This window comes from Ctenopharyngodon idella, chromosome 4 (assembly GCF_019924925.1).
Source record: "Ctenopharyngodon idella isolate HZGC_01 chromosome 4, HZGC01, whole genome shotgun sequence".
In the NCBI taxonomy this organism is placed as follows: domain Eukaryota; kingdom Metazoa; phylum Chordata; class Actinopteri; order Cypriniformes; family Xenocyprididae; genus Ctenopharyngodon; species Ctenopharyngodon idella.
Genome location: NC_067223.1, coordinates 3,089,044 through 3,101,526, shown reverse-complemented (window position 1 = coordinate 3,101,526; position 12,483 = coordinate 3,089,044). Strand labels below are relative to the sequence as shown.

The following is a 12,483-nucleotide window of genomic DNA, read 5'->3' as shown; positions in this document are numbered from 1 at the left end:
CCGCATTTACCGCACGTGCTGGAACATTTCAAATTCAAACGGGCGCCAGTAGAGGGAGCTAAGAGTTCGTGCCGCTCGACGGTCAACAGCAGGTAAGACATATTATTAACACTTTCAGTTTAACAATTTTCGCACTTTCTCATATATTTATTACACATATTAAGCTGCATATATCTGAAAATACTGCTAAACGTTCCAGCTTATTATTTTAACACGGTATGAGGCTTTAATGTCCGTCAAGTCGCCTGAAATCATTTGCCTCAGTTAGCCTTGCGCTAGCTCTGTAAGCGCGGCCTACTGCAGCCTCGGGTTTTCCTGAGCGCCCACAGCGGGAAATAGACACGCGGGAGTGCGCGCATTTGTGGCGTTGGTGTTACAGTAACGACAGCGTAGTTCTTGTTGCTCTAAAACGCTACAGTCAACATTCGGCGATAAGCATTTTCTGTTTATTATTTAATACTACTATTACCAGTCTACTTGTAAAGGAATTAAGAAGTGTGGAATAGTAAGTAGTACGTAAACAAATAATGTACAGCAGCGGCTTGCATGACATTTATGCTGTATAAGTCAAATTACCTTTATTTAAATAGCGTTTTATACTATACAGATTGTTTCAAAGCAGCTTCACAGCGATAAACAGGTAAATAATGTTAACTTCAAAATGTCCTAAACTTCAAATTCTGCAATAAAAAGGCAATATTTCAGTTCAGTGTTGATTCAGTTATTTGGAGAAAAGAGCATTACGCACTTTTCTTGTTATTCGTCCAATCATTTGTCAATATTATGTCATACTGAAACCTGGCGTGTCAAAACCGCGTAAGACTAATCGTTTCATCTGGGCGATCACATGTAAATATCATACGTCAAACAACATTTACACGTCGATCTATTTTCATGTTACCTCTGGGGGAAAAGCAATTGATGCTCCAGGTTTTACATTAATCATGTGCAGCTATTTTGAATGGAGATATTCCCATGCACGTAGATGTCAGATATAAATCCCGAAGACAACAAACTTGAGGTTGTTATGTTTTAGTGTGTGTGTACTGTTTGCTGAGCATTTCAGATAAACATAGCACTGCCGTATTCCAAATACAATTGAAGCTTTACTCGAATGACATCCATCCATCCCTGGTACTTGTAATGATGCACTTTTGGTCTTTTTGGTTTAGTTTATTTGTTTGTTTTTCTTTTTAACTGAGGCTCTAATAATCCAGGCTGGTCATCGCTTTGGTCCAAACACTGCGTTATTTCATCTGTTACTGGGCTGATAAGCTTCAAAACCATGTGCTTAGCCAGCAATGGGCGGGTGTAGTGAGAAGGGACATGCCCGGACATGAACACACAGACACAGACAGCTCAGCAAAGATCGTCTACCACCACTAGGCGTCGGAAGCTAGTCACGCTTTGACTTGTCATGCCCGAACCCGCCCAGGACTTGATGATCGGTGCGGTGGATTCTAGCCCTGACATGTCTCTCTGCGTCTATTTAAACCATAGACTGGCCTTCCGCCGGCTCCCACTCCTCACTAACCCAGGGCTCAAGCACTTTATGTACAGGTAGCAGAGTGTATATAGAAGATTTTTAGGTAGAATAGCCAATTTACCTCTATTTGCACAGGTAATAATCTTTCTGAAGTTTTCATGTGTACTGAATTGCTTCCAAATTGTTGTATGTAAATACTAACTTTATTTTTTTTTTTTTACAGATAACTACAAATATGGCAACAGAGAGTTGTTTAAGCAGTTCTCAAATCAACAAGGTTGACAATGAAAAACTGGTAATGTAGCATTTAAATTGTGCTTTAGTGTATTCAAATCTGATTTTGTGCCTTGAAATGACTGAGTTTTATGTATTGTAACTTCCTCAGGTAAGACCAAAGGTGCAGTTAAAAAGGCTGTTAGAGGATGCAGGTGCAGATAAAGATGTTTTCACCATGAAGGAGGTGAGGAGACAGTTTTTAGTCCATTTAAACTTTTAAACTGTAGTATAGGTATCATGCTTTATGGTGTTATATCTAACTGGAATTATGCCAGTTATTTTAGTTCCTGAACCTTGCCATATGTATTGTGAATATTTTAAGTTTCATATAAGCACTTATGGCAGCTATTTGACAGTTTCTGAAATAATGAGTTTGCCAAAATAACCCTTCTCCAGTTTCATGCGTTGCTGCTCATTTGTGTGTGTGGTTAAACCTGCTTATTGTTTGTAATATTTCTAGGGCAGTGGGTGGAGAATTATATTTAGTTGCTGCCTTTGTTCAGTGTGATATTCATTCGTTGGGTTAGGGATTTGAACAAATGTAGTGTTAAGTAAGTATTAAGCTTCAGTTTGTGCTACAGATGAATAATAATTCAAATATTGCTGCTTATTACTTCTGTAAGTGATCAGACTCGAGACCCGAGTCATGCCTAGAGACTTTAGGGTGTTTTTTTTTTTTTTTTAAGTTAGACCAGTAAGAAATCACTCTGAACACCTTAGCAAATGTATATAAAATAGCAATAGCATTTTTGTGGATGATTTTTAAAACTACTTTCATTGGTACTGTACAGTAATCTAGATAATTGCTATGCTATTTTACTTTTGAAATTTTAAGTTATATTATAATTTATATTTTTATATAAAAATGTATCTTGTATATAAGATGTTATATTTTCATCTGTGGTCAACTTTAGCGTGATGCCATGAGTCATTTTATATATATATTTTTTTTTTTATGGGTGGGATTTGTGGTTGTCTGACTAACAGGAATATATTACTCATCTGTATTTAAATACCAGCCACATCTTTACCATCCTTTCTCTCAATACTCTGTTTCAGGAAATGGTTTCCTTGTGGATCTATAAACAACTCTTTTGTGTTTGTGTGTGTTTAGGTTATGTTTTATTTGGGGAAGTATATCATGAGTAAGGAGTTATATGACAAGCAGCAGCAACACATCGTTCACTGCGGAGAGGATGCTCTCGGTGCAGTTCTCGGGGTGAAAAGTTTCTCAGTCAAAGAGCCCCGGTGCGTATTGACTCTAACTTCACTAAGGCAGGAACAGCTGCAGTACTAATGAATGACCCCTGAGAATATATCAGGGAGGGGCTTTAAAGTAACAGGTGACAGATTCTGGGATATTAACCTCTGAATGAATCTGCTATCACCTGTTTAAGATTTAAAGTGGCTGCAGAAGATATATTACACTTTTGGGGGCCTCATATTTTTGTTAAGAACTGAAAGTGAAATTTGCTATATGAAAATGAAAGTTTTACATGTTAATTTTACCTTGTTGTTTTTCCAGAGCCCTCTTTGCAATGATCAACAGAAATCTTGTGACAGTAAAAAATTCAGGTATTATGACCGTTAAACCTTTTTTTTTTTTTTTTTTAATCTCCACTGCTTCATCCTTAATAATATTGTTTTACTCGAACAAATGTTCTTATCTATTTTGTGTTAAACCTGTCCTTGTTTCCTTTTACAGAAACTCAGTCTACCTTCTCTGAACCCAGGAGTCAAAGTGAACCTGATCGAGGGCCCGGGGTAAACGTTCTTTTATGCTCAACACACTTAGAACCACAGAGTATTGACCCATTCCATAGAGTTGCCCTGGTAGTGCTGCGTTTGTGCTTGAATGGGTTTTATAGAACCCCTGCTGTGTTTGCGATTGAAGCATGACTGAAACTCAACTGTCTGTTCCAGGATACGGATTCAGACTCTCGCTCATCTACCTCACAACAGCAGCGCCGGAGGAGGAGAAGCAGTGATCCTGGTAAGCACACACACCACAGAGCAAAAGACATACAAACCAGCTGTGTCCTGTTGAGTGTGTGTGAAAGCACATGCTTGATCAGCTGGGTCTGATGGGATTTCAGATAGTTGTTTCTTTACATTCAGCTGTCACTTAACAAATGTTTTCAGAAGAGTATAATGTTGTTTTCTTTCCAGTGTTGGCATATTTCCTGTTTAAACAGGAAGGGTTTGTCCCTTCTCCTTTTTCTTGCTAGCCAGCTGCCTTTAGCCCAGACTGGTACAATTGAATTAACTTTTACTCAAGTTTACTACCAGTTGCCTTGATGGAAAATTTTCCATTAAATGTCTGTTTTTAGAGTTCATGATTTCAAGCTTGTTTATTTTTTGTGAGTTTTCTTCAAGGACTGTTTGATTTTCTTGCTTTATATACCTTGTGAATCATCCACTATACATTATAACTGTCTCAACCACTGAGCAGGAAAGACTTCCCTCATAATGGTCATTTTGTACTGTTCCTTCAGTCCTGTCAGAGGATTGTATGTGGGTAAACATGTGGTACCATAATGACTGCTCTCTCTCTGACTGTGAGCCTCTCAAAAGGACACTGAGATCTGGAGGCTGTGCAGAATGTGCTCAGATGACTGCTGCTCTTCAATGGCCCATTTTAAAACCTCAGCTAAGCACACAAAGGCAGTTTGTTGAGCAAGCAGCGCCAGATGCACCATTAAAATAGGGTTATTGCTCTGAGCATTGCTCCTGCATGGTCCATAAGTGTCCAAAGTTGAGTGCATAGAAAAGAAACATCAGCAAATAAACTGATTTACACTAATGCAATAAGCAGTATACAGTCAAACTTGTGTTTTTGTAAACATACAGTAAAAGAAAGAGATTGGAAATGTTTGGAAAACCTAAGGAGCAGCGTGTTCTGCTTCACCTACAGAGCAGCTATAGCCCAAAGTATACTTTGGCGGTTCGCGTGCAGCCCAATTTTTGAGACCGTGCATCCACAGTCCACATACAACTGCGCATGTGCGAGTGACTTGAGAGCTTGAAAACAACAGTCCACTAGATAGTGCGCACGCGCCGAACGCGTCTTTCCACACTCACGGCCAAAAGAGTATACTTTAAAAGGATCATGCGCTCAACTGTGCACAATACGAAGCAGAACGCAGAAAATGAAGTATACCTGGGCCTTATGTAAAAACAATCATACAAAAGTGTAGGGGACTGTGTTCTTGTGTCAAAAACAGCTTAGTGCTAAAATCAGTTTTTGTGATTTCAATAGAGAGTTCTTCAGCTGAAGACGAGCCAAGAGAACGCAGGAAGAGGCACAAGTCAGACAGCTTTTCCCTGACTTTTGATGACAGCCTGTCTTGGTGTGTGATTGGCGGCCTGCACCGGGAGAGGGGGAACAGCGAGTCTTCGGACACACACAGCAACTCTGTGAGTAGCACCTTTAAACGGTCCTTCACATAAGTTTTGTTTTACCAGCGGTTACATTAAGTTCTTTGCACTGTCATTTGGCCCTTCCTAACCAGTGTTTTTTTTTTTTTTTTTCAACAGGATGTAGGCATCTCTCACAGTGAGGGCAGTGATGAAAGCGAGGACTCAGACTCTGATAATTTCAGTGTGGAGTTTGAGGTGGAGTCCATCGACTCTGACGCCTACAGTGAGAATGATGAGGATTCGCTGCCAGGAGAGAACGAGGTTTTAACTCAAACTCCTGCTCTATTGAGAAAAAGATTAACAAATACCTGGATAAACAGCATTTTCATTTCAAAATGCTCTCTGTCCACATTAGCGTCTTCAAGCATTTTCCAAACGTTTCTTGTAAACACTGAAACATTGGAAAATGTTTAAATCATCTTACTGCGCATGTGTAAAATGTAATAAAAGCTCACTGAGATAATACAGAGAAAAGACAAAGTTCTCTTGTAATTATTCTGACACAATCATTTTATTAGCAAAAAAAAAGCCTTTACAAAGATTCTTTAAAAAAAAAACTTGGTTTTAACAAGACAAAAAAGTTGCCTCATTGTGGATGGACGGCTAAAATGTGGAGAAAAAGAATGTTTTATTTTTTATTAGTTTGGACATAGCCCATGGGTGTCCGATCATGCTCCTTGAGGGCCACAGTCCTGCAGAGATCAGCTCCAACCCCAAATAAACACACCTGAACTAACTAATCAAAGTCTTACTAGCCATACTAGAAACTTCCAAGCAGGTGTGTTGAGGCAAGATGGAGCTAAACTCTGCAGGACAGTGGCCTTCAGGACCGAGTTTGGGCACCCTTGACGTAGCCTAACCTGTTTAACATTCCTTAACTCACTGCAATTTTCTTTTGCTTATTCAGGTGTATGAAGTCACAATCTTCGCTGAGGATGAAGACTCGTTCGATGAGGATACTGAGATAACTGAGGCAGTATGTAGCAATTTACTTCCATAATAAAAAAAAAAACCTGCACTTGATTTGATCTATTATGATTAGATTGGATCATAAAAAGTGGGTGTAACATACTATTGTGGTGCCATTTGGTTCAAAGGTTGGGGTTAAAAATAAGGCTTTTGTAAGTCTGCCAAAAAAGAACAGCTGTTTCAGAGAAGATATTTTGTTTATGATTATGAAGACAGACATTTTTTCCCTTGGGAACTTTGTGCACTAATGAATTGTGCCAAATACGACCATGAATGTATATTAATAACTTGCATTTGGTTTTGATTTCATGTTGTCCATATTTTAGACTTTTATAGCATTGTTTTTTACTCTAAAGACTACATTTCATTTTAAAGTTTCTTGCAACAAAACCAGTTTTTCATGATCATTTCCATCGTTTCTCTGATCCCTTGGATTTAACAGGCTCTTTTATTTCAAAAAAAGCAAGAAAAATGTTTTCCAAGTGCATAGTAGATCTGAGAAATCTGTACTAATGTAACAATGTGTTCACTCAGGACTACTGGAAGTGTGCCGAATGTGACGAGCTCAACCCTCCTCTTCCTCGCCATTGCAAAAGCTGCTGGAATGTCCGACCTGGTTGGCTTCCAGAATCAGACTCCAACAATGAAAACCCCTCCAATAACACTCAAACCAGCACTGAAGACACCACCACAACTCCCAGCTTGGCCATGAATGACAAAATGCTTCCTTCCAAACCCTCAAGCCCCCTTCCAGAAACAGACGAAGGAGTGGACGTACCCGACGGCAAGTGCTTGCAATCTCCCGCCGCCGCCGCCAAAGAAGAACTTCCCTCTTCTGCTACCTCCGGCTGCTTGACCGACTCTCAGACCTCATCATCGCAGCCCTCGACCTCCTCTGGTGGGGGCAGCAGTCAGGAAGAGACCCCCGAGCTAGAGCGCTACAACAGCCTGGAGGCCTGCCTGCCCGCCACTTGCCTCGAGCCCTGCGTCATCTGTCAAAGTCGCCCCAAGAATGGCTGCATCGTCCACGGAAGGACTGGACACCTTATGGCGTGTTACACTTGCGCAAAGAAATTAAAGAACCGGAACAAGTTGTGTCCGGTGTGCCGAGAGCCCATTCAGTCAGTTGTGTTGACTTACGTGAGCTGAGGCGCTGCAGATATACCTCCTCTCCTCTCCTTTCCTCACATGAAGTTCAGGAGGCTCATATGTTGCCTTGTCTTGTATCATAGTTCTGAAACATTTGTGTTCAAATTCAATATTTGTAATATTTTTCTTAATGATTAATTAATTTTATTTATAACTCTATAAGCGAGGTTTTCACACACATGCTGGTTAACAAACAGACACATTTATGTTTTTAGGGTTGAGTTTAAGGGCTTAGGATTAAAACAACTACTTATGGACTTGCAGTGATGCTGTATACATTATCATCTACTAGAAATATTTGTAATAATTTAATTTATGTACATGCTGATGTAGAGGTTTCTCTGATTTGTTAATTTGAGTTCTTTGCTGCACTGAAATGTGTTCCTGAGTTGAAGCTCTTGAGACACTCCTTTTAAATTGTTCCTCCTGTTGAAGGAAATGCTCTCCTGCATTGTTTTCTGCTGCAAAAACTCTGTCTTATTTTTTCCAAGTGAGGCATAATAAATGATTATTTCGAGGCTCTTACACTTTTACAGTACAGGTGATTGCTCTTTTGAATGATGTTGTTTCCTATAATGGTTTTCGGAGTAGCCGATGGGCTGTAAGAAGGTGGTTCAGGTGGCTGATGTTAGTTGCCTGTGCTGTTGTTTGTTGGGTAGTACACAGCGGTCACCCAGAGAGAGCTTTGGTTACTAGGGACCCACTTTTCACTCAATATCAGCAAACAGGTTCTGACTTGTTTCTCTCTAATAGCAACTTGGCGCAAACATCGGCCTCTCTGCATTTTAAAAAAGCTCATAATCCCACACTTCTCACACCAAAGCTCTTTTACAATGGGAATCTACTGTGGACCTGGTAAAAAGTCACACAACATGAACTAGTGAATCATTTGTATTCTCTATGATAGTTCTGAGTGTTTATTATTTACTTATTTATTTTGGGGGAAAAAATTTGTTTTTTGGACTTGCACAACACAAGTTGGTCTAAAAATACTCAAGTCTAATTCAGTTCTGTTTCTGCACGCTATTATAGTACAAATGTCGACATGTGAAGTTGTTTCAGTTGAATCATGCAAAAAAGCAACATGCCAAATGAACCTGAAAGTTTTCCACTAATAGTTGTTCCCTTTTCTAACAGCGTATTTGCCAGATGTTCTACAAATGAAGTGCAATCAGAAGTTGATTGCTGAAACCAGATGTTTTCGGTCTTGAGGTACGTAATTTTACGTAATTACAATCGGACTATAAGACTTGGTAAAAACACAACCAAAATCACTGGTGTCTTTTAAAGAGCAATAAAATAAGTTCAAGAATCAGAAAATGGCATTAATTGCATTTTGTTCTTTGACAGTTGACCTATGTTTGATCATGTTTATGATAGCAGTAGCTACTTGTTCTTTATGATTCACCAAGGTCTTGCCATACACTTCCTGTACCCATGTGACGTGATGGATGTGTTTTGCAAATGTTATTAAAAATTCTCTAATAAAAGTTAATGAAAAATTATTTGCCCTGTGTCAACACCTGTTGACTCTGTAAACGGTCAAACAATGTATTTTTTCCTCCCATCGCTTGGACATGTTTGTTCTGGGAAACAAGTGGACTTTACAGACTGAAAATCTAATATGTGCCCAAAATCTCATCGCCACATATTTTGCTCAGAGCTCATATACTGTATGCCCTATGTTGTACCCTGAGTTCTATTCCCTAAATAGAAGATTTCTTTCACATTTCATTGCACTTTAAAGCATGCAATTAAAGTTTTTGTGAGAAATTAGGTTTTTCTAATAAAACTATTTAATTAGATTGCATCTGTAGGCATTTGAGGGATTTTAAAATGTCTCCCGGTGCCCAACTTTCTTTAAATATACTTCAAAGAAAATGACACTGACATAGAATTTCCATCAAGTTAATATTCTTAGATGAGATCAATTCATTTTAGTGAAAGTGCACTATCATTCAAAAGTTTGGGGTCAGTAAGATTTTATAATGTTTTTGAAAGAAGTCTCTTGCAGTAATTTGACCAAACAGTATTATTGTGATATATTACAGTTTAATATTGTGTGTGTGTGTGTGTGTATGAGATATATATATATATAAAAAATATATTAAAATGTAATTTATCCTTGTGATGGTAAAGCTGAACTTTCAGCATCACAGCAGTCTTCAGTGTCACATGATATTTCAGAAAACATTCTGATATACTGTTTTGGTGCTCAAGAAACATTTATTATCAATGTTCAAAACAATTGCTTAATATTTTTGTGGAAACTGATTTTTTTTTTCAGGATTCTTTGAGGAATAGAAAATTCAAAATAATAGCATTTATTTGAACTTTTGAAATGTTTTTTTTTTTTTTTTTTTTTTTTTTTTAAACAAACTTTTTTCTTAATAATTGAATGCAGCCTTGATAAATATTAGAGTATTAGTTTCTTGAGGGGAAAAAGGGAAAAGAAAAAAGCCTTTTTGTGTTTTGTATTGGTTTCATCATGGGATTTTGGAGAAATTCTGATTATGCAATTTTTGTGCAATCTCCTATTTGCAGCTTATACAAGTATGTGAACAGGTGGCAGTCTGTGGTCATTCAAGCTGTAACTACATTAGCCATTATTACTCGAAGTATCTTTGCAGCAGCATATATTATTTATACTATTGTGCAATCTGCCAACTATCCGACTATCAACTATTACATCATAAACTGCTTTTTAGCCTTTATATCTTGTTACTAAGCCTTTCATCTGACAGTTTGGATCAGATCAACAGCAGCGACGACTGTTTCATCAGTTTGTTCCCATCTGAAATGCTTTTAAACCGGCTTCACAATTGGCAACATAAACCTGTTATCTGATATATGCAACACCACAACAATATACTAACACTTTAGTTTAGGGTCCAATTCTCACTATTAACTAGATGCTTATTAGCATGCATTACTAGAATATTAGCTTATTAGTACTTACAAAGCACATATTAATGCCTTATTCTGCATGACCATATTCTACATCCTAAACTTAACAACTTCCTTACTAACATCAGTAAGCAGTAATTAGGAGTTTGTTGAGGCAAAAGTAATAGTTATTAGTGAGAATTGGACTCTAAAGTGTAATCATATACAGCATCTAGAACACCAAATGTGAAATTTTCCAAATATTTCAAATTGTTGGCCTTCAGTGAGAACCAGATTGTAAATCATATAAATGGTGATGTTCGTTCTTAAAAATATAAAAAAAGCAGAATGTTTTAGTGAAGGTTAGGTTTAGGGTAGGGTTAGGGGATAGTAAAGTTTTTACAGTATAAAAATCATTGTCTATGGAAAGTCCTCATAAAACTTATGTGTGTGTGTGTGTGTGTCCCATCATCCTGTTACCTCTGGGCAGATTCAGTGCCACTTCCTCTATTAAAAATCTGCCTCAATGAATTTTTAGGACACCTTGATGGTACAGGGAATTCTTTGTAAAATAATAAAAACACTAGCGGCCATATGTCACTCATATATATATATATATATATTTTATACCATGCTTGTAGGTCCATAGCACGACAAAGCATTTCTCTCGAAGCGATGCAAATGAATCTTTCATGTGTGCTCATATCTTGAGACACACGGATGCTGTCAGTCTGCCAGAGTTTTCTTCCCGCAAATATGTCATTCAAACCACAGAGACACTACATTTCAAATAACTCCATTTCCCAGTTCTGAAGATGCAAAAATCAACAACAACTTTGATTCTTCCAGGTCTCATAGTCTTTAGTAGCCTATTCTTTACCGCAGTCACTGAGGTAATGACGCTACGTTTCACCAGCAACGTTTCTGCTGACTTTTGTAACAGTTGTGAGGTCGTACATCAATAATACACTCTTAAAAGTTTTCAAAAGGGCGTCTTCACAGCGATGGCACAGAACAACCATTTTTGGTTGCCCAAAGAACCTTTCAATGAACAGTTCTTAACCATTTTTTTCTTGGTGTAAAGAACATTTTAATAATCTTAAGAATCTTTTGGACAATGAGAAGGTTCTATGGATGTTAAACGTTCTTCATAGAACCATCAATACCATTAAAGAACATTTACTTTTAAGGGTGTACGCAACCATCTAAATTAAGCTGCAGCATACGACGTATTTTATACTGTACGAGGAGTCAGACTTGACAAATATGAAGCGAACTATCACTCTGAGATGTGGCCAATTCAGTGAGTTCTAGAGTGCCACCGCTAGAGGGCACTGTGACACTGCATTCTCATACAGCATATATTCACATCAGTAGTCCACCCCACCACAATAATTTGTGCCTCTTATTTGGAATATAATCAATAAGTAATTAAAACAACGAACTAAATTTCCACATGGCAATTTAAGATTTATTATTATTATTATTATTTATCAACCGCTAGCATTGTTATTTTTCTTAAATTCTTAAATGGGCCTCACACTGATATAAATTTTATGTTCAGTGAAAGCCAGTGGCTTCATCTCACCATTAAAGAGGTATAGCTCAGTTCATTGGCCAATAAAAAGGCTGAACCTTTGTATGCAAATAAAGCAGTTCAAAGGAAAAAAGTAACTAACTATATGATGTATTGACGTCATGTGAGTGTGTATATGGATGTACAGAGAAACCACTATTAATTTATAATAAGATCTGTACTCTTTTTCTTTCCCTTGCTCTTTGAGTATGTATCTGACAGTTGCTGTTGGGTGGAAAGGAGCATGTGTGTGAGAGAGAGAGGGAGAGAAAGAGAGAAATGAAACGCCTAATCTCTCTGTTCCTCTAAACATATTGGAAACCCAAATCCATAATCCTCATAAATAAAACCAACTGTGCTGGAAAATTGGTAAGTTTTTTTTTCTTATGTCTGTATATTCAAAACCTAATTTCACATTTATAACTCGTGTTTGCATAATTTAAACTAGTGTACAATCCATTGTATTCTGCAGCAAGGATAATGACAAAATGTTGGCACAGTTATGATACACAGCTGAAAAATAAAAATGCAGCAGTCATCCGACTGAAATAAAATCCTTTGTTGCTGAAATGACTATAAAGAAAAACAGACAGACATTCTTTATTTATCCCTGGAGGAAAATTCATGGCATTTGTCATAGGGGAAAAAAAAAAAAGTGAAAACAAAACGGCACAACAACAACAAAAAATCAACAGAAAAATAACTGTTTTGTGTATGCTGA

The 12,483-nt window shown here is 37.7% G+C and overlaps 1 protein-coding gene across 3 annotated transcripts; it reads left to right on the top strand.

Moving 5' to 3' along the window:
- mdm2 (MDM2 proto-oncogene) lies at positions 1–7,825 on the top strand. Of its 3 annotated transcripts, none has more exons than XM_051890112.1 (11): positions 1–92; positions 1,710–1,781; positions 1,872–1,946; positions 2,877–3,010; positions 3,288–3,337; positions 3,468–3,526; positions 3,686–3,755; positions 5,022–5,179; positions 5,300–5,443; positions 6,090–6,158; positions 6,686–7,825. In XM_051890112.1, the coding sequence occupies exons 2-11, from the start codon at positions 1,722–1,724 to the stop codon at positions 7,298–7,300; spliced, it is 1,434 nt and encodes a 477-aa protein (XP_051746072.1). In that variant the 5' UTR covers positions 1–92; positions 1,710–1,721; the 3' UTR covers positions 7,301–7,825. The 3 variants fall into 3 exon arrangements, with proteins under 3 accessions (XP_051746072.1, XP_051746071.1, XP_051746073.1); XM_051890111.1 differs by lacking the exon at positions 1–92 and adding an exon at positions 599–1,621; XM_051890113.1 differs by lacking the exons at positions 1–92; positions 2,877–3,010 and having other exon boundaries at positions 1,704–1,781.
- Positions 7,826–12,483: the final 4,658 nt, after the last annotated feature.

What these genes read in the sequence shown, in the direction of transcription:
- mdm2 (XM_051890112.1), top strand. Translation starts at nt 1,722, where the DNA reads ATGGCAACAGAGAGTTGTTTAAGCAGTTCTCAAATCAACAAGGTTGAC. An exon ending in AGGTTGACAATGAAAAACTG is followed by an intron (nt 1,782 to 1,871) that starts GTAATGTAGCAT and finishes TAACTTCCTCAG; the next exon opens with GTAAGACCAAAGGTGCAGTT. An exon ending in CGGACACACACAGCAACTCT is followed by an intron (nt 5,180 to 5,299) that starts GTGAGTAGCACC and finishes TTTTTTCAACAG; the next exon opens with GATGTAGGCATCTCTCACAG.